Source organism: Alligator mississippiensis, chromosome 8 (genome assembly GCF_030867095.1).
Source record: "Alligator mississippiensis isolate rAllMis1 chromosome 8, rAllMis1, whole genome shotgun sequence".
In the NCBI taxonomy this organism is placed as follows: Eukaryota; Metazoa; Chordata; order Crocodylia; family Alligatoridae; genus Alligator; species Alligator mississippiensis.
This window is the reverse complement of record NC_081831.1, coordinates 8,534,685-8,558,157: the sequence shown is the minus strand read 5'-3', so window position 1 is coordinate 8,558,157 and position 23,473 is coordinate 8,534,685. Positions and strand designations below refer to the sequence as shown.

The 23,473-nt window shown below is 42.6% G+C and overlaps 1 protein-coding gene across 11 annotated transcripts in view; it reads left to right on the top strand.

The window, feature by feature from the left end:
• STXBP4 (syntaxin binding protein 4) overlaps positions 1-23,473 on the top strand; it is a 129,523-nt gene that overhangs the window by 51,384 nt on the left and 54,666 nt on the right. For all 11 annotated transcript variants that reach the window (XM_059732084.1, XM_059732077.1, XM_059732078.1 and 8 more), the window contains 3 exons: positions 16,908-17,084; positions 21,225-21,341; positions 22,213-22,259. In XM_059732084.1, coding sequence (XP_059588067.1) covers positions 16,908-17,084; positions 21,225-21,341; positions 22,213-22,259 — 341 coding nt within the window. The remainder of the gene's footprint in view (positions 1-16,907; positions 17,085-21,224; positions 21,342-22,212; positions 22,260-23,473) is intronic.

The following is a 23,473-nucleotide window of genomic DNA, read 5'->3' as shown; positions in this document are numbered from 1 at the left end:
CCAGCATATGTTTTGGTTTTTTTTTTAGCTACTATTAGGTTCTTTTTTTTTTTAAGATAAATACTTAATTCTTTGTATAGTTTGAATGCATTTTTCAATCCTATATTTTTTCATGATGTGCATTGTAAACAATCGTGTCTCAACAATTCAGTTAAAATAGAGATGACTTGTGAACAAACTGCGGAGTGCGGCTGCTCACAGTTCCAGATGAACATTTTTATTCAGTGCACATTTGAGCTTCTTATTTAAGCACCAGTTTGATACCCAGATACTTGTTTTTCATGCTGACACGTTGGATCATGCAAAATGTCTTTTGCTTCCTGACCTTCAGTCAACCAAGTACTGAAACACATACTTAACACTAAGCACATGCTTAAGTGCTTTGCTGAATAAAGAATGGAGTTTACTGCATGCTTTTTCCTGAATCTTGGCTTCTATGAGGTATTGAGCATTAAAAATGCCCAGAATGTCAGAGTAGATTCCCAGTATTGTTTTAGGACAGGGGCCTGTACTGAAATGTGAAATTTGGAAAAGCTCAGCAGACTGAAAACTAAGCTCACAGTGAATAACTCTGTAAGTCTGTCTCCATGGTGAAAAGGGATGTGTTTTCTTACATTGCTAGAGCTACCTTGCGACAGCTGTTCCAGAGTAAAATCCTACTGGTACTAACACACATTGGTAATTTTGTATGTGGATGTTGTTAGTTGAGCCTATAAGCCCTTCTCCACCTTTCGTTTGCTGTATTGAGGCCATGTCTCCACTAGGATTTGATGTTCAGAAACATACCTGTTTGTAGTGAAATGGCCAGTTGGTACATGGTTTAGGCATATGTATTGGGTGATCTCACCTCATCGTAAGAGTCCAGCAATATTTAGTTACAATGAATTTCATAGGGAAAGGCATCTGAACACTGTAATTAGACCTTATTTTAAAAAAAAAAAAGATTTTCAAATTTAATGTTGATAAATTTTTGGTGTGCATCCATTTCCTGGTATCAACTAAGAAATAATCCTTGACTCCTAGACTTTTCTTGGCAGATAAGTGATGTAAGTATATATTTAGGGATTTTTGAAAACAGAACCTTGTACCACATAGTGAATCCATGAGACTTGGGAAATTTTTCCCTTGACCTTTTGTTCCAATATGTTCTCCAGGACCTTTTCAGTCAGTAGAGTTGAGCAATAGTAATTAAACCAATGGAAAACCTGAAGTTCAGAGAAATGCTCTTGTCTAGAATAATTGATTTGATCAGAGTCTGGTTGTACTTGTCGTTTATCATAAAAACATACACCTCTCCCTTTATAAGGACTCTAATCGCTACTCACCTTAAATTTTAACTGACACTGTCAAATCTTTTTATTTGGAGTATTATATACGTTATCCTTCTGTTGTTAATAATCGGCCCTCGTGGTTTTTATATAAATTATATATGCGGTAGCTTGAGGTTAAATAATTCCGTCATGAATAGATATAACCCAGGAATAATTCTTCATCTTTGTTAATTGATGGAGGCAACCATCTGCATAGTTAAAATCTTTATTTTCAAGTGAAATCAGCTGGTTATCAGGCAGATGACTATACTATTGCAGCCTCTCTTGGACTCAGTTTTTAAACATCCTTCAGCCTCGTTTAAAGCTAAGCGTTATCACCTCAAGGCATAATAAACTGGTGATCAGTCCAAAATCTGAAGTTTAGATTTTGTTTTGATCAGTCACTTTTGGAGGCAGGGAAGTAATTCCCATGGTAAATTCTAGGCTGTCGTAATACTTGGTTAACCTCTGGATGCCAGCACTGATACCTCTAGCAATATGTTACTGTCTGTTAGAAAAAGAAGTAAATTACTGACCCATTAGAAACACAGAAAATGATATTTTGATTTTTTTATTTATTTTTTTTTTAATTTCTGGGCACTTAATTATTTTTTGAACCATTAAACCTTCCCCTTTGTCACCTTTTGTTCCTTATTACTAACCAGACTGTTTGAAACCCCTGCCATCTCAAGATGTTAATCAGAAGCTTCAGGGCAGAAAAGGAGCTTTTGAGGGTGCCTTTTGAGCTAAGGGAAGAGGACAAGGGAAACTCCAAGAAAAAGGAGGTTTCCTTCCATTTATCATTTAGAGTTCTTGAAAATGTATTCCCTGAGGAAAACTTGGGGGATAGAGGGGATTAACATTTTTTAAATTGCTATATCTTTTCCCAAGCTTTTAATGTTTTGGATGTATTGCCAAGTACCATAGTTCCTGGCTCAAAAATACATGTCTCCATTTAAAGGACGGCTTCTGTATTAATTATGCTAATAATGCAATGCCTGTGTATCAAGGGCCAAGGCTGAGACTCTGTGCTGCAGCTCTAAAAGGAAGAACAAAGAGCAGGCAGGACAGAGGGAGGAATACCTAATGTTCCTTTTAAGTCACCTTTGTGTCCTTTTGATCCTGATTTGCTCCAAGGACTGTAGAGGCCCCAGTGTTACTTGAACAGCCCTAGAGGCTTCAGTTATGACAGCCTGTCCCAGCCTGATGGCAGTGCTTTAAGCATTGCTTGCCATCTCTGCAGGACTGCATGCTGAACGCTCTTCTGGCTATTCCCCTTCTGTATGTATGTATGAGTGTGTGTTTATATGAGTACCGGCACAGTTTGGATACTTAAATGAGAAGTGTCCTGAAGTCAGCTGTAATACTGATTATTGGATGGAAGCATCATAGATTTCATAGACATTAGGGCTGGAAGAGACCTGGGAAGATCATCAAGTCCAACCCCCTGCCCCAGGGGCAGGAAGTCAGCCGGGGTCATAGGATCCCAGCAAGATAAACTTCCAATTTTCTCTTGAAGGCTTTCAATGTGGGTGCTTGAACCACCTCCGGTGGCAGGCTATTCCAGTCCTTGGGGGCTCGGACAGTGAAGAAATTCTTCCTTATGTCCAGCCTGAAACGGTCTTGCAGTAGTTTATAATTGTTCAACCTCGTCATCCCTTGGGGCGCTCTGGTGAACAATCGTTCCCCCAGATCCTGGTGAACACCCCTTGTAAACTTATAGGTGGCCATCAGATCACCCCTGAGCCTGCGCTTTTCCAGGCTAAAGAGCCCCATAGCTCTCAGCCTGTCATCGTAAGGTCTGTTTTCCTGACCTCTGATCATGCGCGTGGCTCTCCTCTGGTCTCTCTCAAGCTTCTCCACATCCTTTTTGAATTGTGGAGCCCAAAACTGGACACAGTACTCCAGCAGCGGTCTCACCAAGGCTGAGTACAATGGGAGAATGACATCCTGGGATTTGCTTGAGAAGCATCTATGGATGCAAGCCAGTGTTTTGCTCGCTTTACTACCCGCAGCATCACACTGAAGGCTCATATTCATCTTGTGGCCAGTCATCAGCTACTTAACTTCCCAATTCCCATACCTGCTACTCAAACAATTAGCTTTTAAATTACAGTAAGGTTTGCTTAGGTCAAAGTAGCCCAATGCACCACACACCTGCACCCCCACCCACATGTCCTATACCTTTTCCAGGAAAGGCAGACTTTTAAATTTAATGTTTCCCCTTTTTTCCCCTTCTGTCCTAAAAAAAAAAAAAACAAAAAACAAAAAACCAACCAAACAAAAAAAATCTAAAATGTAATTTAAATCATGTAACAGCAATGCCCAGGATGCCTTTTTCTCTTCTGTTTTCATCATGAAGGTCTGAGAATTTCTGTAGACCTTACTCAAGTAATCTCATTATAATGTTTTTATCTACAATGCACACTGTATGGAGTACTATCTTAAACCAATATAGAAGTTGCAGTGTGCAGTTTAAGTAGATCTAGTTCTACCTTCACAAGAGTGGGATCACTAGGTTGTCTTCTGGCTTCTGGGTGGAGCTCAAGGAACTGATTCTGTAAAGTCTGAAGGGTTTGGGATCTGCCTACCTATGAGACTAGGTTTTCCCTGTGCTGTATTGCTGCAGTTGAGATCATCTGAGCTGTACAAGTTAGAGCAACCTTGGTATAGGAGAAAAGCACCAAATGACAAGGTATATCTGTGACAGCCCTCATTACTAGGCCTGTGTTCCCTGTGGACCAGATCTAGCATGCTGCACAGCAGTTCTCTTTTCCCACGAAGGAGGAAATATGTTTTGGATGCTAAGACATGTTGGCTGATATTGTAGATTCAGGTTACAGTTTATTTTACTTTTGTCTTTAAGGAAGCTGCTGGGTTTATTTTTATTTTCATTAATATTTGTGCGTTTAATATGTGGAAAAGATGCCTAAACTCCTGTATAGATTATTTCTATGATAAATAAAAAGTTAAATAAAAATAATTGCAGTGAAATTTAATCTACCAGTTTCTTTTGGATCATGCTTGTAGTTAGAGCAGAAGAACTTCTCTGTTTTTAAAAGGCAAAGCGTTCCATGCTGCACTATTTTTGATAGCTGGAGTATTGTACAGATTAATTCAGCTGTTAGATGATTTTATCCAAGGAAGAAATGGAACACGGTGCACAAAGTTGTAAGGCCACTTCACCTTGGCAACCAGCTATAGAAGAATGCCAGTTGCTCTTGCTTGAATGTGTACATCATTACTTGAAATAGCTCGTTTCCAGAAACTTGTATTTGCAGGCTATTTTCAAGCCTAAAATACACACATACACATGCGCGCGCACACACATACACACGTATGAAAAAATGCAACGTACCAGATACAGCACATGCAAAATCAATCCAAAAACACTGGACAGAGTTCCTCATCCTGTTCCATCTACTTTGGATTATTCTAATGGTACAAGGGTTGGGTAATGGCCTGATCTCCCCAGTAAAAATGTCCTTTGCGTAGGGGAGATATCACAGGTTTGGGTTCAGTATTTATCTGCCAGCTGAGCAGCCAGAAGGACAAATCGTGCTGCACTTCAGCTGCCCCTCACTGGCAGATGGTTCCCGGGGATCCGCTGTGAAAAACAGGCTAGAGCAGCCCCCAACCTGTGCTAGCTCTAGAATTGGGAAGCCATCAAGCCCTCTTGTGACATGGTGTTTCTGCCACAAAGCAGAGGACCTGGACAATTTTATTCCCAATTTGAATGACTTCTTCATTCCAATATCCAAACCAGTGTATTTGATTGCCTGTTGTTCTGTAACTACTTCTTCCAGTCCATTCACTTCTCAAATTTTCCCTTAATGTGAATGATTTTATCAGCTCCTCCAAGTTAAATGTACCAGAAATTCTTTCTTTCTTTTTTTTTTTTTTTTCAAAACAGTGTAGTTCTCTTTATTCCTGTTTTGAAATGTATGCTTGGCTGTTTGTCTGAAAAGAGAGTTGCTTAGCTATTTAATTTTTATTTATATAATTTTAATTTGCTTGGTATTATTTTGTATTGAAGCCACATTTGGTTTTGGTTTGTTACCCAAGTTAACATCTCGGTCAGAACTAAGTTCATCATATGAAATAGCCAGTGAGATAAAAACAGCCAAGTTCATTTTTCTCTCAGCCTCAGTAGAAGATATCAGTGAAATAACCCAAAACCAAATTCCTCACTTAGAGCTGATGGCGAAAAATGTGATCCCCGCAAATATCTTATACAAGCTTTAAATGCAGTCAGCACCCAGTGAACTGAACATTGAGCTTTTTAGGTCTTTTCCCCAAACATTAATATTGCTTTTGGGCATTACCTTGGGGAAAACAATGTGTTCTAGCTCAGTGATTCTCAACCTTGTTGGACTTGAGGCCCCCCCAGCCCTACTGGTGCCTCTCACTCCAGATGTGCAGCCCCCTGGCTCTGCTGATGCCTCTCACTCCCAACCCACAGCAGGTGAGGTGGGGGGGGAGGCATGGCCCAGCTGCTGCTGCATTCCTCAGGCCACCCACACTGCCCCTCACCCCACCTGCCCTCCAGGAGCAGGGGTGAGGGCAGTGTGCCCCCCCCTTGATGACACACAGGGGGTGCACGTGCACCCCCTGAGCATAGCGGTACACCCCGTGTGAAAAGGCACCACTGACACTGCCGGCGGTGCTTGCAGGCAGTCACCACTCGCCACCACCCCCTTCCACCACCAGTGCCATGGCTACTTGCGGGAGCTCCATGCTTGCTGCTGCCATGCTCACTGTGCACCTCCACTCTCTGGGGGCATGCAGCGTTCATGCCCCCCACCCCCATCCATTACTCCTCCCAGTACTAGCAGCACCACTGGTGTGGGGGCCCACCCTCCCATGCTGGGAGGGTGGGTCCCCCTGGCCAGGCTGCAACCCCATGCCCACTGTGGGCACAGAAAAGGTGGGGACACGTGCCCCCCTAATGCATCACCCCAGCTTACCTGCAGGAACATGCTCTCTACTGCCAATTGGCTGCCATGTGAATGTGTGCTGGATTGGCCTCCTCCCACTCCCCCCAACACCAAACTGCCCTTCGCAGACTGGAACACTGCCAGCCTGTAAGGAAAAACCCACAGTTTCTCACGTTTTTCTCCTTTGGAGGAGAAAATCTACCTTTTTCCATGAACCTGGTGACGGCAGTGGTGGCAGTGGCCTTAGCCAAGGAGTGGGCTGACCTTAGAGATCGTGTTCATGCCAGACCCACAGCCGGGGCAACAGACCCCCAGTTGAGAACTGTTGTTATTGAAAATGTAATTTTTGTTAAATTGGCTTTTTGCTTTTTTTTCTCATTCTTTTTCGCCATTCAAAAAAACCTGGAAACGTTCATTCCCTAGGCTCTGGCTCTAGAGAAAAATTCATTTTCAACAATTGGTCTTCCCAAAGCACAGTGGATCATTTAAAGTTAATCCTGGATTATAAGAGATTAAACAAGTACCCCAAGGAGGTCTTATTTCAGTCTAAAACCCCTTTCTTTATTTTAGTAATTTCTTCCAAGGCTTTTCTCTTTTCAGTGTGTTTAACAAATTCCTACATTTATATTTATATTTTTTTCAGAACCTGCACTCAATGCTAAGGTTTCTGGTGTTCATTTATATCAGTAAATCTTAATATCATAATATACTTCCAATGCTGACAAATTCAAAAGGCAACCTCCAGAATATTATGCAGGAATGAGCTCCAGCAAGTGTCCCCATTTTCTCATCTCGTTCTTTAGACAAAAGACATCCCTTAGATAAAATCATCCATTCTTAGCAAGCCACTCCTAGCAGCTGCGTCTAGTGTTATACTCTGTTCTGCAGGGATACAGCCAGATATTTCTAATGGAAAGAGAAAGCTACCACTGAGCATGGGAGAGAACCATGGAGTGTTCTGCACATATTAAGTGAGCAAGAATGATCAGTCCTAGGAAGAGATGGTGGGATGTCATGTCACATCTCTAGGACTATGTGCTGAAGAAACCATTCTGTTGCCATTATTTTTGTTCTCATGCTTACTTCCAAATACTGAGTAGCTAGACTCAGATGTTATTTAATGAATACACCTGTTATCATTTATAGCACTTATAATCTTAAAACTGTAAAAAAAACTAAAGCAGCAGCTTTCAACCTTTTTAGACTCAAGTCCCCTCTTGGAAAATGCTGGCTCTTAGTTCTCACTTGTTTTTTGATGACAACAATGTAAAAGAGTGATTCTTCTATTGCAAAGAGCCCAGAAAGACCACAACAGGTCAGAATGTTTTTTGACACTATGGATTCCTGTTTGAAATATCTGGGTTTATCTTGTAAATCATGTTGGCATTCCTAGCCATGGTAACATTGCATGGCACCCCACCAGCACCCTTGAAAGTATCTCAAGGCTCCCCAAGACACCACCACATTATGTTTGAGAATCACTGAACTAAATTACCCTTAGCTACTAATAATATTAGTGTGTCCTCTCTTGACAGTTGCTTTTATTTATTTGTAATGTTTTATTTATTTCCTAGGAGAACTGAACCTCCCTGGTAATTATCCATATTCATATTCTATTAACTCAGTGTAAATATGAGGATGATGATACCCTCTATATGTCATTTGGATCCATTTACTTGCAGTCTGGAACAAAGATGCTGCTTTCTATTAAGTTCAGTGCTTCTTTACAGGACATGCCTAACTGAAATGGAGGCTTGAGGAACTAGTGATCAGTTCACAGAAGAAACTAAGTGTCAACATGTGATAATTCAGATAACAAAAAGACAATGTAAACATAATGTTATTGTTGCAAACAAGCTCTCAAAAGTTAGGAAATACTAACCTGAATTCCATCCCTCTGGCATAGGTATTTTGGTAGTCTGTTATTACATGATAATTTACTACTTTTTCCATGCTATCCCTGCCTCATTCAGTCACTGATAGAGCCTTAGGGGCAATACATTCAACTTCAGGATCTGAAGAGAATATATCTTATTACAGACAGTGTGGGCTCTGGGCAGCTGCACCAAGAACTGCCTGGCAGTGGTGAGGGGGAGGAGCCACTTTTCCCCTGCACCAAGTTTCTGCCTGGCAGCCACTGCTGAGCCTGGACAGGCGAGTCCTTAGCAGGTGTGGGGCACACCAGGTCAGGGCTGTGCATGCAGGTCCTTCTGGTACCACGGGGTTGGGGCCAGCAGCAGCCAGAAGGAGCCACCCCAGCCTTACTGCCTGGCCAGACGATGGCAGGACATGCCACAGCCAGGCAGTGCAGAGCAGGCACAGGGTGCACCAGGCTGCTTACTGTTAGCGGTGGCGGGGAGGTGCCGCAGAGCACTTGGGCTCCAGGCTGTTGTGGGGTGTGGGTGGGTGCTGACCGGCTCTGGGGGGTGCACAAGGGGAGCTACCATGCACAGCCCATGATACCCTCAAACCCTCCCCCATAAACCCCACAACCACACCCTCCCCTATAGACAATCACACATCCCACAAACACTGTACCCACCCACACCCTCACACTCCCCCCACAAACTCCTCACACACACATACACGCGCCTCTGATGGGAGCCCTGCTCACTGCTACTCGCACACACCCACACAAACACCCCCAGCCACCCTCCGCCTCCACACAACCCACAGTTCCCCACAAACCCCATACCCACCCACACATCCTCACAAACCTCCTGTGCCCACCCACCTACATCCACACATACCCCACACCCCACATACAAACACATCCATACCCACCCACCCACACCACCCCACATCCCTCCGCACCCCCGCAATATACAAGAGTAAGACTTCATTTTGAGCTATCATGTAATCACTTCTATACACACAATGCAAATACACGCAAATCAGGACAAAAATATATATTTTTAATAGAATTAAAAATATATATTTTTAATGAAATATGTTATTGTGGATCATAACCTTCCATGCCTAGTTCCCGAGCACTGCGCATCTAAGCTCTTCTTGAACTTTGCCATGGCTTGTTGGGCTATGTGGCCAGGCTAGCGGGAGTGACCTTGGGTTGGTTCCCTCAGGGGTCTTTCCTGCCATGTCTTTGATGGTAAATAGGTTTCGATCGGGAGGATGATGTCTGGTCCTGCCTCCCGAGGTACCTCCCCTCGGTCGTCCTCGCGATATGTCTTCTCGGGACTCCACCTCCCATACACCCCACCTAACGCCAACCGTGCTGTTGTCCATCGGGGTCGAAGTTCTGACCCTCCCTGGCGCTCGGTCCCTTAGGAGCTGCGGTGGTTGGTCACTGGTGATATTTATACCGAGCATCTCCCATGGCCCCCTTTTCCTCCTGGCTTATGCAGCATCTGACTCTGCCCTGGCTTTGGTCCCCCTTGCCGCATCGTTTCCTCCCCAGGTCCGGTACCTGTTGTCTGCCGTCCCCGTCAGAGTGCCGCCCCTGTTGCTCCTGCCGATGTCCCAGTCGCTGCTGCCGTTCTCCGTCCACACCGGTTCTGCCAGCAACCCCTGGGACACTTGTTGGCCTGACGTCTCCATCGTGCTCCCCTTCCACAGGAGCCACCATGTTCTCACATTGGGAAATTCTAAGCATCCAGGCAGGCCGAGGATGCTGCTGCCTCTGCCTCTGCTTCCGCTCCTGCTCCCCCCAGCTTCTTTCCTGCCGGGTCTTTTATCCTTGTGCCAGGCGTCCACCTGGCCAATCATCCCTGGCATGCTTTCATAAAGCGTGCCCAGGCAGATGCGGGAGCTGATTCCGGCTCCACCACGGGTTTTCACTTTGATCTTTACCCGCGGCGGCTCCAGCCACCGTGGCTTTGCTCCCGCCATGCTCTTCTGCTGGTGCAGCATCCCGCCACCTTTCTACTGACTCAGATAAGTTTTCTCCACATAGATGTTTGATTTTTGGTATATAATTTGTTTTGTTTATTTTCTGGTTTCAAGACAGCAAGCCCCCTTCTCAAAGGGAGTACTTCTGGGGGCAAGGGGAGGGACTTCCAGTGGCAAATGTCAAGAGTTAGGAGGTAGGACTTCCAGTCCCATGATGGTGACCAGGGGGCAGGGTGCTTTTCAAGGGGCGGAGCCACACTTGTGGCCCTCTAGTTGGAATAATTGCCCACCCCTGGCCTACACATTCCCCTGGCAGAGCCAGCTTAAGATTGGTTACAAGGCAAAGTTGCTGTCTGAGCAAAGAGGAGAATAAAGGGAAAGAGTAGTTATTACAAAAAATCCAATCACTGAATAAATAGTAGTGTAACACTATACCTTGCAGCTTGTTTTATTTTTGTTTATCACCATTTAACATGATCAAATCTTACTTTCCAAATGACAACTTCCCCCATGGCCTTAGGCATCTGATAACTTTTATACACTTTAGGAGATTTTTTGGTCACAAGGATGAGCCTTTGAATTATTTATTTGATGTTTACAAAGGCAGGAATCAATATGACACCTTGGAAACAGCCATGCAGTTGCAGGTAAAGAACTGAAAAACCTGTAGGGAGACTAATTAGAGCCAATTATACATTGATTGACCTGCTTCAGCAGTTAAAGGGCCTGCAGAATCCACTTCTATAAACTGGAAACACATTGGATCTACAGAATTAAACCACCCCAAGCAGACAGGAGACATTAAGCAGAAGACTGGCTCAGTACCTTTAGGAGTAAATCCCAAGGCACCAATGCCATATGCCAGAGGTTCTCAACATTTTTGGATGAGCGTACCCCCAACAGCTGGATGCGGAGCAGCGTACCCCCAGGGCACAATGGTGCCTGGCGGTGCTCCGTCCCCGCCTGCCCACATGTACCCCCATAGGGCCTTCTCAAGTACCCCTTGGGGTGCGTACCACCAATTGACCATGCCTGCTGTATGCTATATTTCAAGCATTCCTCAGCCAATTCAGGGGGAGAGACTGCTTTCTCTTCTAAGTAATGGCAATTGATTGATAGCGGATGTATGAAAAATGAAAGTAAGATAAATACTTGCTTTGTTGCTGAGGCTACTTGATGCTTTTTGTACAAAGCTTATTCTACATTGTGAGTTTTGCAAGGAATTAATTAATCCCTCATGCCACAAAGTGACTCCGAGCAAAGGGGATTCGTTCTGGGCAAGGGCTCATCTGTACGTGCAACGCTGGGTGAGACCTAAGATTCCAAATGCAGTCGAGTTTCCACGACCATGTGGCAGCCCCTTTAGAAGACTGAAGAAAGGGATTCTCTGGGGGGAAAAAAAAGATAGCCTATCATAAAAAAAATAGGTTTGTGACTTAATTTATGACTTAATAAGGGACAAATGCCTTTAAAATGGGGATGTTTCCATGTGTGCAAGAAGCTATCTATGTAGATCTGCGGTTTGCTATTATAGGTTGCAGTGAACCTTGGTGCATGCTGCTTATCTGTTTGGGGGTGGGGTTGATCAGTAGCAAGCCAACATTTTTGAAGGATTTGCTGATTAACTTCAGAACTCTAAAACATAAGGAAACAGGCTTCCTGGTAGAGATAGCTCTATGTACTGAACGAATGAAAAGCTTGTGGCTCTCAAAACACACATGCATCTTTCTTCTGGAAGTGCTGCTTTGTTTTAAAAAATCTCCAAGGGAAAGGTAAATCATCTTGGTTTCAACTTGCCAGCACGGCATGGTACGTGGCAGTTCAGATTTTTAATGTAACTTGCTGTATGAAGACTTGTTGGTACAGAAGGTGATAGGGATAGCAATAGTATTTTCAATATACTTCCGGACACTGCATTGTCCTCTTTCGTACTGATGCCTTGCATGTGTATGTGGTGCAGGGAATTTTCAAAGATGTAACCGAGACATGCCCAGCTCTTGTTGACTTTCAATAGATGTTCACCTGCATTTTGTATTTTGGAAAATCTGTCACAGTAATGTATGGAATTTTCAATGAAGCCTAGAGAAGTCGGATTCCCAAACCCAGCTGAAAATTAATGTTCATATACTGCTGGCATATTCTGTGGTGGAAAGGGAGAGTGCTATGTTCTTTGTAGAAATGTTCTGTAATCCAGAATTTACCATTTTGGTCAAGCAAGCTCAAATGCTGTGGTTTAGATGTCCAGTTTTTCTATCTACTGAATGTCTAGATCAAGTTTCTCAGCTGGCATGACTTGGTATGGCTCACTCAGATCGATGGACCTGTGCTGATTTACACAAGCTAAGGAACTGGATCTCAATATGTTAATTTTCTTGGGACCTCTTTTGAGTGAGATGAGTTCAAACAGTTACTTTTCTCCCATTTCCCTCTCCTAGTAGGATATAACCAGTGCCTTGGTTGTCCTAGTTGGGTTAAGAAAGAAGTAAAATAAATTGGCATATAAAATACTCCCCCTAATAGCAGTCTTCCACCCCAGGGCTTTTACAGGCTGATCCAGAGATTACGGGTTGGACCCTTTTCTTATGGAAACTAGTGCCAAAACTCTCACAGTAGGAATGGAGATCAAGCCCTTTATGAATCTCTTTTCCCAACATTTGGCAGGAAACCACAGTGTATAGAAATACTGCAGAACAGTTTAGTATGGGAAAGATAGTAGAGTGCTGCATCTATGAGTTAAAAATCAGAGGGACTTTTTGATAGAATAATTTGGGTGTTAAACATGCCCTTATTTTTACAGTATATAGTGTGGGACGGTTAAAGAAATACAAGTAGTAGCACCTCAAACGTCATGTCTTACCTGAAATATTCCTATTTCTTCCATTAGTAGTAACAGGCCTTAAGCATGTAGATGAAAAAGAGAATAATAAGTGCTAAGCAAATCTATGTTTAACATTCCTGTATGATTTCACCAGATCATTGATTCCTCTCCCAGATTTACTGTGCTGTTCATTGAATAGATCTGTGTTTTTAAAAGATCTTCTTCTTCATAAACTTTATTTCCTTATCAGCTGAGCTGGCAAAGCCTTACCCGCAGCTTGATGGCATTCATCTTTTTAGAGATTTTTCTGGTAGGATGTAAGAAAATCTCTTTTGAATGCCACATCCAGACAATTCCAGAACGGCAGACAATGTTTTAGATATCAGCAGGCCAAACCCTGTGCAACTTGGAGAAAATAAGAAAAAACAGAGGGAGGAAGGTGAGGGACATGTAGCATCCCTGTTACCTTCAGCAGAGACACGACTTGAAGCACTCCTGCACTTCTCTGTAGACTAAAGAACCAGTTGGTAGCCCCAATTAATACGTTTCTACAGACCAGCATTCCCATCTCTGTTCTGCTTTCCTCCCTGGATCATTTGAGGTGTTGATATCTTAAAAAAAATTCTCTTTCATACAGAACAAAAATAAATAATAATGGACCCCTTTCCTTTCTGTGGGGAGGGAGAGGGTATGGGGCACACACACAGAGCCCCTGGACTGGAGGAAATAGGGACTTTGGGGATGATGGGGGGGAGGGGGGGAGGTTCAAGGTATCCCTGAAATAGTGGGAGGGCAGCACACAGGGAGCTTGTTGGAGAGAATGTAAGGATGAAAACACATCCTGGTGTGTGCATTGAGCTGGGCCACAAGAAGCAAAACTGCCCTCCCTGATATAATTTCATTTACTTTGCCCTACTTTTCCCTCTTTGCACATTAGGAAAAAGGAGATAAAATCTATTACAGAGCATCTGACTGCAAAGTGAGGAGTGAATTGACTTCAGCATGTGATAAGTCATGATGTGAGGGACTCAGATGTGCATTTAGACTCCAGTAAAATTTCAGAATCAATTGGCCGAGGTGTGGGCAGTATTGAAATTGCTTGTTTATTTGGAACATATTCCTTCTGGGGAAAGGGGATATTCCTGATGGGGAAAGTGGATATCCGGCATGATTTAGTGTGTTGTGAGCTGCTTGCATTTCTTTTCCTATCTGTTAGGAATTGCCTTTTTAAATGTAGTAATTATTTTAAAAATCTTACAGTAAGCTATAACTTTTTAATGGTAAATGCAGCCTTTCCTAGACAGACTGTCATATAGCTGTGCACTCTTCTGATGTTCTCTTGGAGGCAGAACATCAGGAGCCCTGGCTTCTACCTCTGACCACACCGTATGTGGTGTGACCTTGGACGACTCATTTACCTTTCTGTTACCCAGCTTCTTCATCTGTCAGATGGATACACTCCATCAGATGCTCTAGTAATAAAGCATCACTGTGAGGTTTAAATGCTGCTTCGGTAGCCACTTTGAGATAAAAAGGAACTGCGGAAATGCAGAGTAGTACTACTGGATAGGAAAAAAGAGAATATATCAGTTTAAATGTCAAGAGAATAGCTTGTTTCAATCTGCTTTGCTCCGGTCTTGGGCACAAAGCTAGAGAGAGATTTAAAATCTCTTATCTCCCCAGCTTTCTATCTTATTGCATCTGGTTTTTTTAGAAAACTGGTTTGCTTGCAGATGAAGTGCTAATGTATACTGCTGTGTAAATGTAGTACTTTGGAATGCGATTCACTGGGCTGCCTATTCCATTGATGTATTTTGATACACAACTTGCACAGTGTAATTAGGAGAAACCTACAACCACATGAACATTGTATCCAAGAATCACCATTGCATTTTTAAGGCTTAATTCAGGCTTGATTCTGTGTCTGCTGACCTGTGAAATGAAGGCCAGACAACCACACAATTAATACTAATTCCTTCTTTCCCTCACTGGGAGCTTCAGAATCCCACATTAGATAGTTCCTCTCCTTAAGCATAACAAGAAGTGGGTTTCTGCCAGCTTGCTCGTGAAAGGCAAACGAAGGGTTTAACTAGGAATTCCTTTGAAGTCCATGGGAATTGGATCAGACTGTAGCAGGTGTCTTGAAAAGGACTCTTCAGTTATTTGTCCCAAACTTGAGTTAGTGTGATACAAGCACATAATCTGATTCTTCTTTTGCTCACCTGGATTTTGTGCTATGTAACTCCATTTCCTTTGAACTTCCAATTGTCAGTGAAGTAAGAGGAGAAGCAGGCTCATAGTTCTGTGGGCTTGTGGTCAGCTCTACTAGAAAATGCTTCCATGCTTTTAGGGGCCACTGTAAGGTACCACTTGCGAGTTAGGACATAACCCTAAAAAAAATTTCTACACCGCACATCTCAGTCCGCTCCATGGGTTTACTCACATGAGTAAAGATTTGCAATCTTCAACTTTTACTTTAATATTATTCCATTTACAGATTGAAGAAAGTTAGTGAGAATTAAAATTCAGTGATAAACTTAACTGAGATTTCCGCACTTCTGTGTTTAAGATTTATAGCGGTCACGTTCTTTCACAGCTGTGTTTGCAAGAAGGAATAATTTCTCTACTTTTTAATGTAAAGTTTGCAAAGATTTTTATTAGGAGTTATACCATAATTTTCCCACTGTCCTCTCCTGTACTTACTGTACTCTATGGCTGCTGTCTGAAATTTTCCCGGGATAACATAGGGATAAAGATTCAAATGTAAGAATCCAAAGAAAACAAGAAGTAGCTTGTCTTTGGAGAAAATTAATTTGGAGAGGACATTTGGGATAACAGTGCATACAGAGTAGGGGTGGGCAAAGCAAGCAGTATTCGATTTGGATTTGGGTTCAGCCCAATTCAGGGGACAGTGACTTGATTAGCTGATTTGGATCACTGTCCCGATTCAATTCGGCCGAATCTGAATCTGAAGATTCGATTCCGATTCAGAGAGTCAGCAATTCAGCCATAGACACAACTTTATATGTTTTTTCTACATAGCTCAAGGTACCAGGCCCAGCTCATTAACGCTGAGATGATGGGGTGGATGGAGCGTCCCATTGAAGCGCAGGGGGGTCCGGCTTGGCAATCGGCTGTGGGGGGACCCTGGGTGCCCCACTCCAAACCGAGGAGGCAACAGTCGCCAAGGCGGGGGGGTCCCCCGCACGCTCCGCGGCAGACCCAGAAGTGGACCGGAAGTACTTCTGGTCCACTTCCGGGTCTACCGCTGAGTGCGCGGGGGACCTCACCTGCATTCCTGTGGGACTCTTTATCTGCCCCACCATCGCAGCATTCACGAGCTGCCTGGTACCTCGAGGTACGTAAAAAAACAAAAACAAAAAATAAAGCTGAAACATATGGCTGAATCGTCGAATCTTTCCAAATTGAATCGGAGGCTTCTGATTCGATTTGTAGAGATTAATGGGGATCCTGATTCGATTCGGATTCAGAGATTCGGCCGCCAAATCAGGCCGAATCTCCTCCCAATCAGATCAGCAACTGAAGCTAAGCACAGCCCTAATAAGAGACGTTCTGTGGAAATTCTGGACTGGATACCGGTGTTTCACCAATAGTAAAAAACCTGTGTTTAGTTAAAGTCCTCGTGCTGGAATGGAGATGATAAATCAGATTAGGAATATCAGTGAAGTTTCCAAGCATGCTCCTTTCACTCCATTGGATTAACACCATTGTCACTGAGCTCAGAATACAACTTTTTTGTGATTCCTCCAGACCGAGCCAACTTTGCTTGCTGAAGAAATGGAAGTATTTTGATGGATACCATCTCTGTCTTTTTTTAATAAAGAACCTTTCTGTTATGTACAGGCCATAGATTTAAAAATAAAAAAGTTGATGTCGGGTCCAAAATGTATCGCTGGTGATAAAGAAGTTACTTGTCCTGAATTGCTGAATTTCTGAGAGTTGCACGATCTAAATGGAATTCTGTAATGACAGGAAGCCAAGGCAGCGGTGGAAGAGACAAGAGCTTTGCGAAGCAGGATTCATCTTGCAGAAGCCGCACAGAGGCAGGCTCGTGGGATGGAGATGGACTATGAAGAAGTAATCCACCTATTAGAGGCTGAAATTACAGAGCTGAAGGCTCAGCTCACTGATCATTCTGGCCAAAATAAAGTAAGCAAAGCAGTTGTCTTTCGTAGTTACCATGGTTTCCTTGCTGTTGTCATGTATCCTGTTTTCATTTTCTTTTCATCTGCTCTTCTAAAGTAGGTCACTGTTTGTCTTGTATTATTCAATAACTGGAATGATGCATAGTGCGTCTTCCTTTATCCAGAAATCTTTAGGTTGGGGGAAAAAAATGAGCCAAAAGCTTATTTGGGTCACTAGTCATTATGGCACATCTCAAGCAGTAGAGTAGGGAACGCTTTGCTTTGTTTGGTTTGGTTATTTGTTTTTTGTCCTATGTCTTAATTTAATATATATCATATAAAAATGAGACAAAGAAAAATATATGTGTTGTAGTTGATAACAGCTTTCACGGAAGTGTGAAAGACCAAAGGATTTTTCAGATTCCTAGATGAATAAATTCACTTACATATTTTGCCCAATTTCTTTTTTAAGTCAGTGAAAGCATGCCTTGAGTAAGGACTTTTCCCTTTTAATCTTGGTGTGTTTCTAGTACTTCTTGCCCAGTCCTCAGTGATGCAAAAAGAATCATATATAAAATCCAGGACTGTTCATGAACAAATTCAAGCTTACTCAAGCTTAGCATTTTAAAAGCACTAGAGAAACATTTTTATGACCTAAATCTGAATTATTTTAGATGAAAAAGATGGAGCACCTGAGCCTCGTGCTTGAAGCCGCTTGTTATTCCCAATGAGCTGGTTTTAGATACTATTTCACAAATCAAATAATTTGGGGTAATTTTTAATTGGCCTTCATAACTCACAATCTGTTTGCTGCATATGGAGACCAGCACCAGCATAAGCAAATTGAGTGACAGCCAGTGAATTGGCAGTGAGTCATATACCACAGGTCATATACCAAGCCTGATGACCTGTCTCTCACAGTAGAAAAATGAATGCTAAGGGGAAGAATATTCGAGCAGAGCATATCCAGAATGATCTATTCCTTTGGCTCTCTCTTTCATCACCCTTCTCATCTGATTAGCTAGGCTGCAGTACTGCAGAGAAGGACCTGCAGGATTACAGTAGACTATAATCTCAGTATGAGCCAACAGTATGCTCTTGTTGCCAAAAAAGGCCAACAGTATACTAGGTTGTATTAACAAGAGGGTTACTTGCAAGAGAAGTGATTCTTCCCCTCTGTTCAGCACTGGTGAGGCCTCACCTAGAGTATTGTGTTCAGTTTTGAGTCCCAAACTTCAAAAAGATATAGACAGTTTGGAAAGAGTCCATCAGAAAGTAACAAGAATTAGTAGAGGCCAGGAAATATGAGTTCTACTGAACGGCTGAAAGAATTGGGGTCATTTAGTCAGGTGAAAAGAAGACTAAGGGGGGGGTCTGACAACAGCCTTCAAAGACCTGAAGGGTGATGATAGGTTAGATGGAGATTAGAGGGAACTTCCCGATTTATGAGGGTAGTCAAGCACTGGAACAGGCCAGCTAGAGAGGTTGTGGATTCTCCATCACTGGGAATTTTCAAAAGCAGGTTAGACAGACAGCTGACTTGCATACTCTAGTCTGGGGTGCTCCTGCCTTTAACAGGAGGCTGGATTACTTTAGGAAGTCCCTTCCAGCCCTGCTTTCTTATGGTCTTGAAAATGAGTTTAGTATTGAAAAGTAAAATGGTGGTACTGGAGCTATAAATTTCAGAAAACTGATACTCCACTGCCTTCCATGCCTTTTGTGTAGACATTTAGGGCTATATTTTCAAGAGATCAGCTCCCATATTAGTGCTGATATAAGTGCCCTGATTTTCAAAAATGCCAAGTGTGGTTGATTCATGTTGGCTATTAAACGTTTTTGACAATTTCTGAGGTGAGCACTCAGAAATCTGGTCTTGAGCCCTTATGAAATATGACTTGGGGCCTGGCTTTCCATTCATCCTTGTTAATGTTAACACTCCAGTAGGTTCGGGATAAGCCCCAGTAGCAGTACAAAGTTGGTGTAAAATGCTTGCCTTTGATGTAAGTAATGATACGAGGAGCAAGGCACTAGAGCATCAGGCCCTGTAAGTCGAAAGCTTTGAACTCTTTTTATTTAACATATGCAGCCAGTAGTTTTACGTAAGAGGTATTGATCAGTTCACCTTGTTCTTTCCTTGTTCTTTCGGTACAGGGCTTTAAGAAGAGCTTTGCTCCACTTTGCCGTTAGATAACATCTTAAAGCTAAAAAGAGACAACCGTACTTAGTAAAACAACTGCAATTGGCTGCATTTAATAAAATCCGAAGTAGGCTTAGGAGCTCCTTTTTCAATACTGAACAGCGAGATATACAATGCCATACAGAGGCTGTCTAATCAAGCAGACTCTGAAGTTCAGGATGCTGGGGATCCTGCCAAACAAAACTATTATAAATGTATATTTGTGTGCTTCCAATGACAATATATTTAATACTAAAAAGGTGCTTTGTAGAAGTTATAAGCCTTCCACTAAGATTGATTCAGACTGTAGGGTTTTGGAGACACTCATCTAGCGTAAACTGTGTTTGTTTTTTCAAGCAAAAACATTTTCTGCCCTTTCTGCTAGGACATAGTTTGGTTCAAATTTTCTCATCAGTGTACAAGCTCAAACATAGGAACGTGCCCAAGATCATCTTCATCCTGTCACACAGGAATTGAAACAAGGACTCGTGGAGTTGAAAGCTAGAGTGTCTACATCTTGAGGGCTTGAGTCAGGTTTTATAGCTAAGGTTGTAACAGGCATAGGCTATGGAAACACATTACATTTGTAGCACTTTGACCACTTTGAAGAGTGGGCATGAATATGTTCGCACCATTTGTAACACCACCAAAATGGTTAATCTGCCCCAGAAATGTTCCTTTTCCAAAGAGGAACTTCTCCATAACATTCTGCAGCATCACGTGTGTCATGGAGAGTTACTAACATCCTCTACAGATCAGGCACAGCACGTAAGAAACACTGATCAGTGGATTATACACATGCATATAGTAAAATCTCAGTTGTTTAACATTGTTCAAAGCATGCCACAGCTTTCTGTCTCGGAGTACATAGGTTAATACAACAGAACTTTGTTAATGCACACTTTTATCATTCATGCATTATAGATGCGCATAATAAATGGACCAGTCCCCACTTAGCAAAAATAAAAGGGCAGCATCCAGTTCTCATGTAACTGCACTGTGCTTTTTTTCAAAATACTCTCTTTTTTTCTCCTGTATGTTATAAGTCTACATTTATCAGAATACTGAATGCAGTATGGTGCATTCTTCTTCCTTTTTTTGTCATTAACTGAATAATTAGCCATAAGCGTTTGAATGATGAGTTGATTTTTGTGATCCATCATGTTTGAATTGGCACTCTAGGGCCATGTCCAGATGAGCACTGCTATGTGGCACCGCAGACCTGTCTGTTGTACCACACACTGCACATTCAGGCACTTCTCACGCTGCTACCTTTTGGGTTTGACCCCGGGAGATCCCGTTGCTGGTCCCAGCCTCCCCTACCCCACTCAGGGTATCCTGCTGCATGCCAGAGGGTGCATGACTCAAGGTGTGCCGCTGCTAGTTATCCCCAGGAAACCAAACATCCACGCTCATCTGGACGTGGTCTAGGGGACTACTAGGAGATCCAGCTCTTCATTGTATCTCTTTCTGGGAAAAAAAAGAAAAATGTAGAGAGGAGTGGTGACTCTCAGCAGTGTCTCACAGCAGCACCTTGATCACTGTGGGAGATCTGATTCCCAAATCCCTCTCTAATAAATAGCTGAATCAGAACTATTCTGTTCAGTGGGTTCACTGTCAGCTCTAAAGCTAGAAAGCCATGTGGGAAAAAGAGATATTTTCACTGGACTTGAAGGAAAGCAGAACACAGCCCTAGAGATGGGAAAACAGCAGGGTCAGGGGAAACCATTCAACATCTACAGGCTTACTAAAATGGCTTTGAACAGAGTTTATTTTCAAAGAATAGTATTATTTTAGAGGCTATTTTTAGTTCTTCATAGTCCTTTTTTAATCAAACAATAATTTGTGGGGTTTTTTACCCTAAAAACGTTAGATTTGCCCTCCCTACCCCTGTCGCCTGTCGTATGAGAAAGTAGAAAAATGACAAATAAGAGAAATTGATAAAGTCTTAGAATTAATCCAATGATACTGACTGAATTCCTTTGCCAGGAAAGTGCACACGATTTAAAAAAAAGAATCACAGTGCTAGACTGCCAACTACGGAAATCAGAATCATCTAGGAAAGCCTTTGAAGTGGCCACTGAAAAACTGCTGCAGTTCACAGAGGTAATTTTTCCACTTCCAATTTCTTCAACAACGTTTTTATATAGGAAATATTCAAGATAATACATCTGGTGTATGACCATGATATATAGAGTATAATGATATTCATTTTGCCTTAAAGAAACAGTTTCACAATTTTAAGCAACCTGCTGGAATAGGATGTGACAGCAGAATTTGATGTAGCGGTTTGTGAATCCTGTTTGTTGCTGTGTGCGTTGCAAGTAGATTGGATGAGAATTTTTGTTAAAATAGCTTTTCATCAAAAAAAGGTGTTAATGGAACCAAAATGTTTCATAAGGTCATATCCATGTCTATAAAAAATTCCCTTGGGGAAAAAAATTCACAATTAAAAAAAAAAACCTTTAGAGTTCAAGTTGCTGCTCTCAAAATGTTAACTAAATTCATGTTTGGAAATTAAAGGAAAGCTATAAATCGTTAAGTAGAGGTTATTTTGAAAATATTGGAAGCCAAAATGGTAGCTTTGTATATGTTTAATGCAGTTTACCTTATTTAGTACTATTTTACTAGCCAGTTTTTCTCTGTGCTGCTTGAACAGGTTATAGTCACTGAAGTTATGGCCCATTAATATATTTGCTTTGCATAACAGAAAGGTTTAAAGTAGGAAAACGTGTGCCATGTATGTGCAGGGAGACATCATTATATGCATTTTATATGCCAGTTTTTGTTTACCTGTCCCGTGACAGGAGTAAAGTGTTACCTCTGATCATTCTCTATGGATAAAGGATTAAGGGGTATAAGCACAAAGCTCGTGGAAGGAGGGAGGGAAAATCTGTAAGTAGACAACAAAGCAATGCCGGCGGTACATTGAACTTCTGAAATATTAACTATGCATTTCCTTAACACTTGCCAACAGATTGTACACGAAGCCCTGTCAGAAAACTCCTCTTTGTCAGCTTTAAGGTAAGAGCACCTAAACTACTTGTGTTGATATGATACAACATGACAACCTTTGTGGCAGAATTAGAAGGCCCAGAAACCCATCTTAAGCCACGGGTGGGCAAAATGGCAGATCCGGCTAGCAGCCAGACTCCATTTCCCATCAACCCCTGCTTGAATGCCTGGAGCCAGTGTCCATGGAAAACCCAGCTACAGCTGCAAGGCTGGGGTTGCCATGGAGACTTGCCCCAGCTGAGCTGGCAGGACACACGTCAGGGCAGGGCATGGGGCTGCTTTGGAGCTGCTGGGTTCTTGTGGCAAGGGCATCTTGGTCCAGGGCCATGGCAGAGCCATGATCCGCTGCCGGCGTGCCCCTGTCCGGAGTGTGCAAACTGCAGATCACAGCTCTTCCCCAGCTCCTTACATCACTGACAACATAGTCCTGAGCCAAGGCAGAGCCATGATCCGCTGCCTGCACGCCCCTGCCCAGAGCGTGCAGGCTGCAGATCATGGTTCTGCCCTGGCCCCAAACCAAGCTGCCCCTGCCACAAGATCCCACTCCCAAAAAGAGTAGGGAGAAATCACCTACCTCAATCTGCTAGAAAGGGGATTCGCTTCAAGCCATGTGCAAGCAAATACTACAGGAGAAAATTGGGTGTTCCTTCTCAGTTCAGTTCCCTTCTGAATTTTCTCCTCTTCCCATTGAAGCCAACAGTACGCTTCCCATTGATTCCAGTGGAAGTAGGGTCAGGTTGCCTATTCATATAATTTTTTTTAACTGTTGTGCATTACAGAGGTACTCCCACGAAAAGAATAGCAGTGTAATGTAAACAAAATGGTAGTGTCTACTGTATTTACTTGAAGACGACCCTAATAATAAGACAACACCCCAATAATTAGTTTCTGTATATGGAAAATTTTTAAATTTCTTACAGTTTTCCAGGTATAGAATCTAATTATTGGACGTTTGCCTTGAATTTATCCCCCTCCCACAGCTACAGCAGGGAAAATAAAAATCTGGGAGATCAGGTAGCCCTTTGCTCTCTGCTTCCTGAAAACTTTTTCCCCTGCCACCACCTTGCCCCTCCCCTTGCTGTCAGACCCTGCTCTCCTTGAGCATGTGGAAGTGAGGAGCAAATTTGAAAACAGTAATCTTGAAATTAAACATGCCTGTAGCAATTTACATATAGTACGTAGATTTAGTTCATCCAAAATTCATAGAATCATAGAAAAATTAG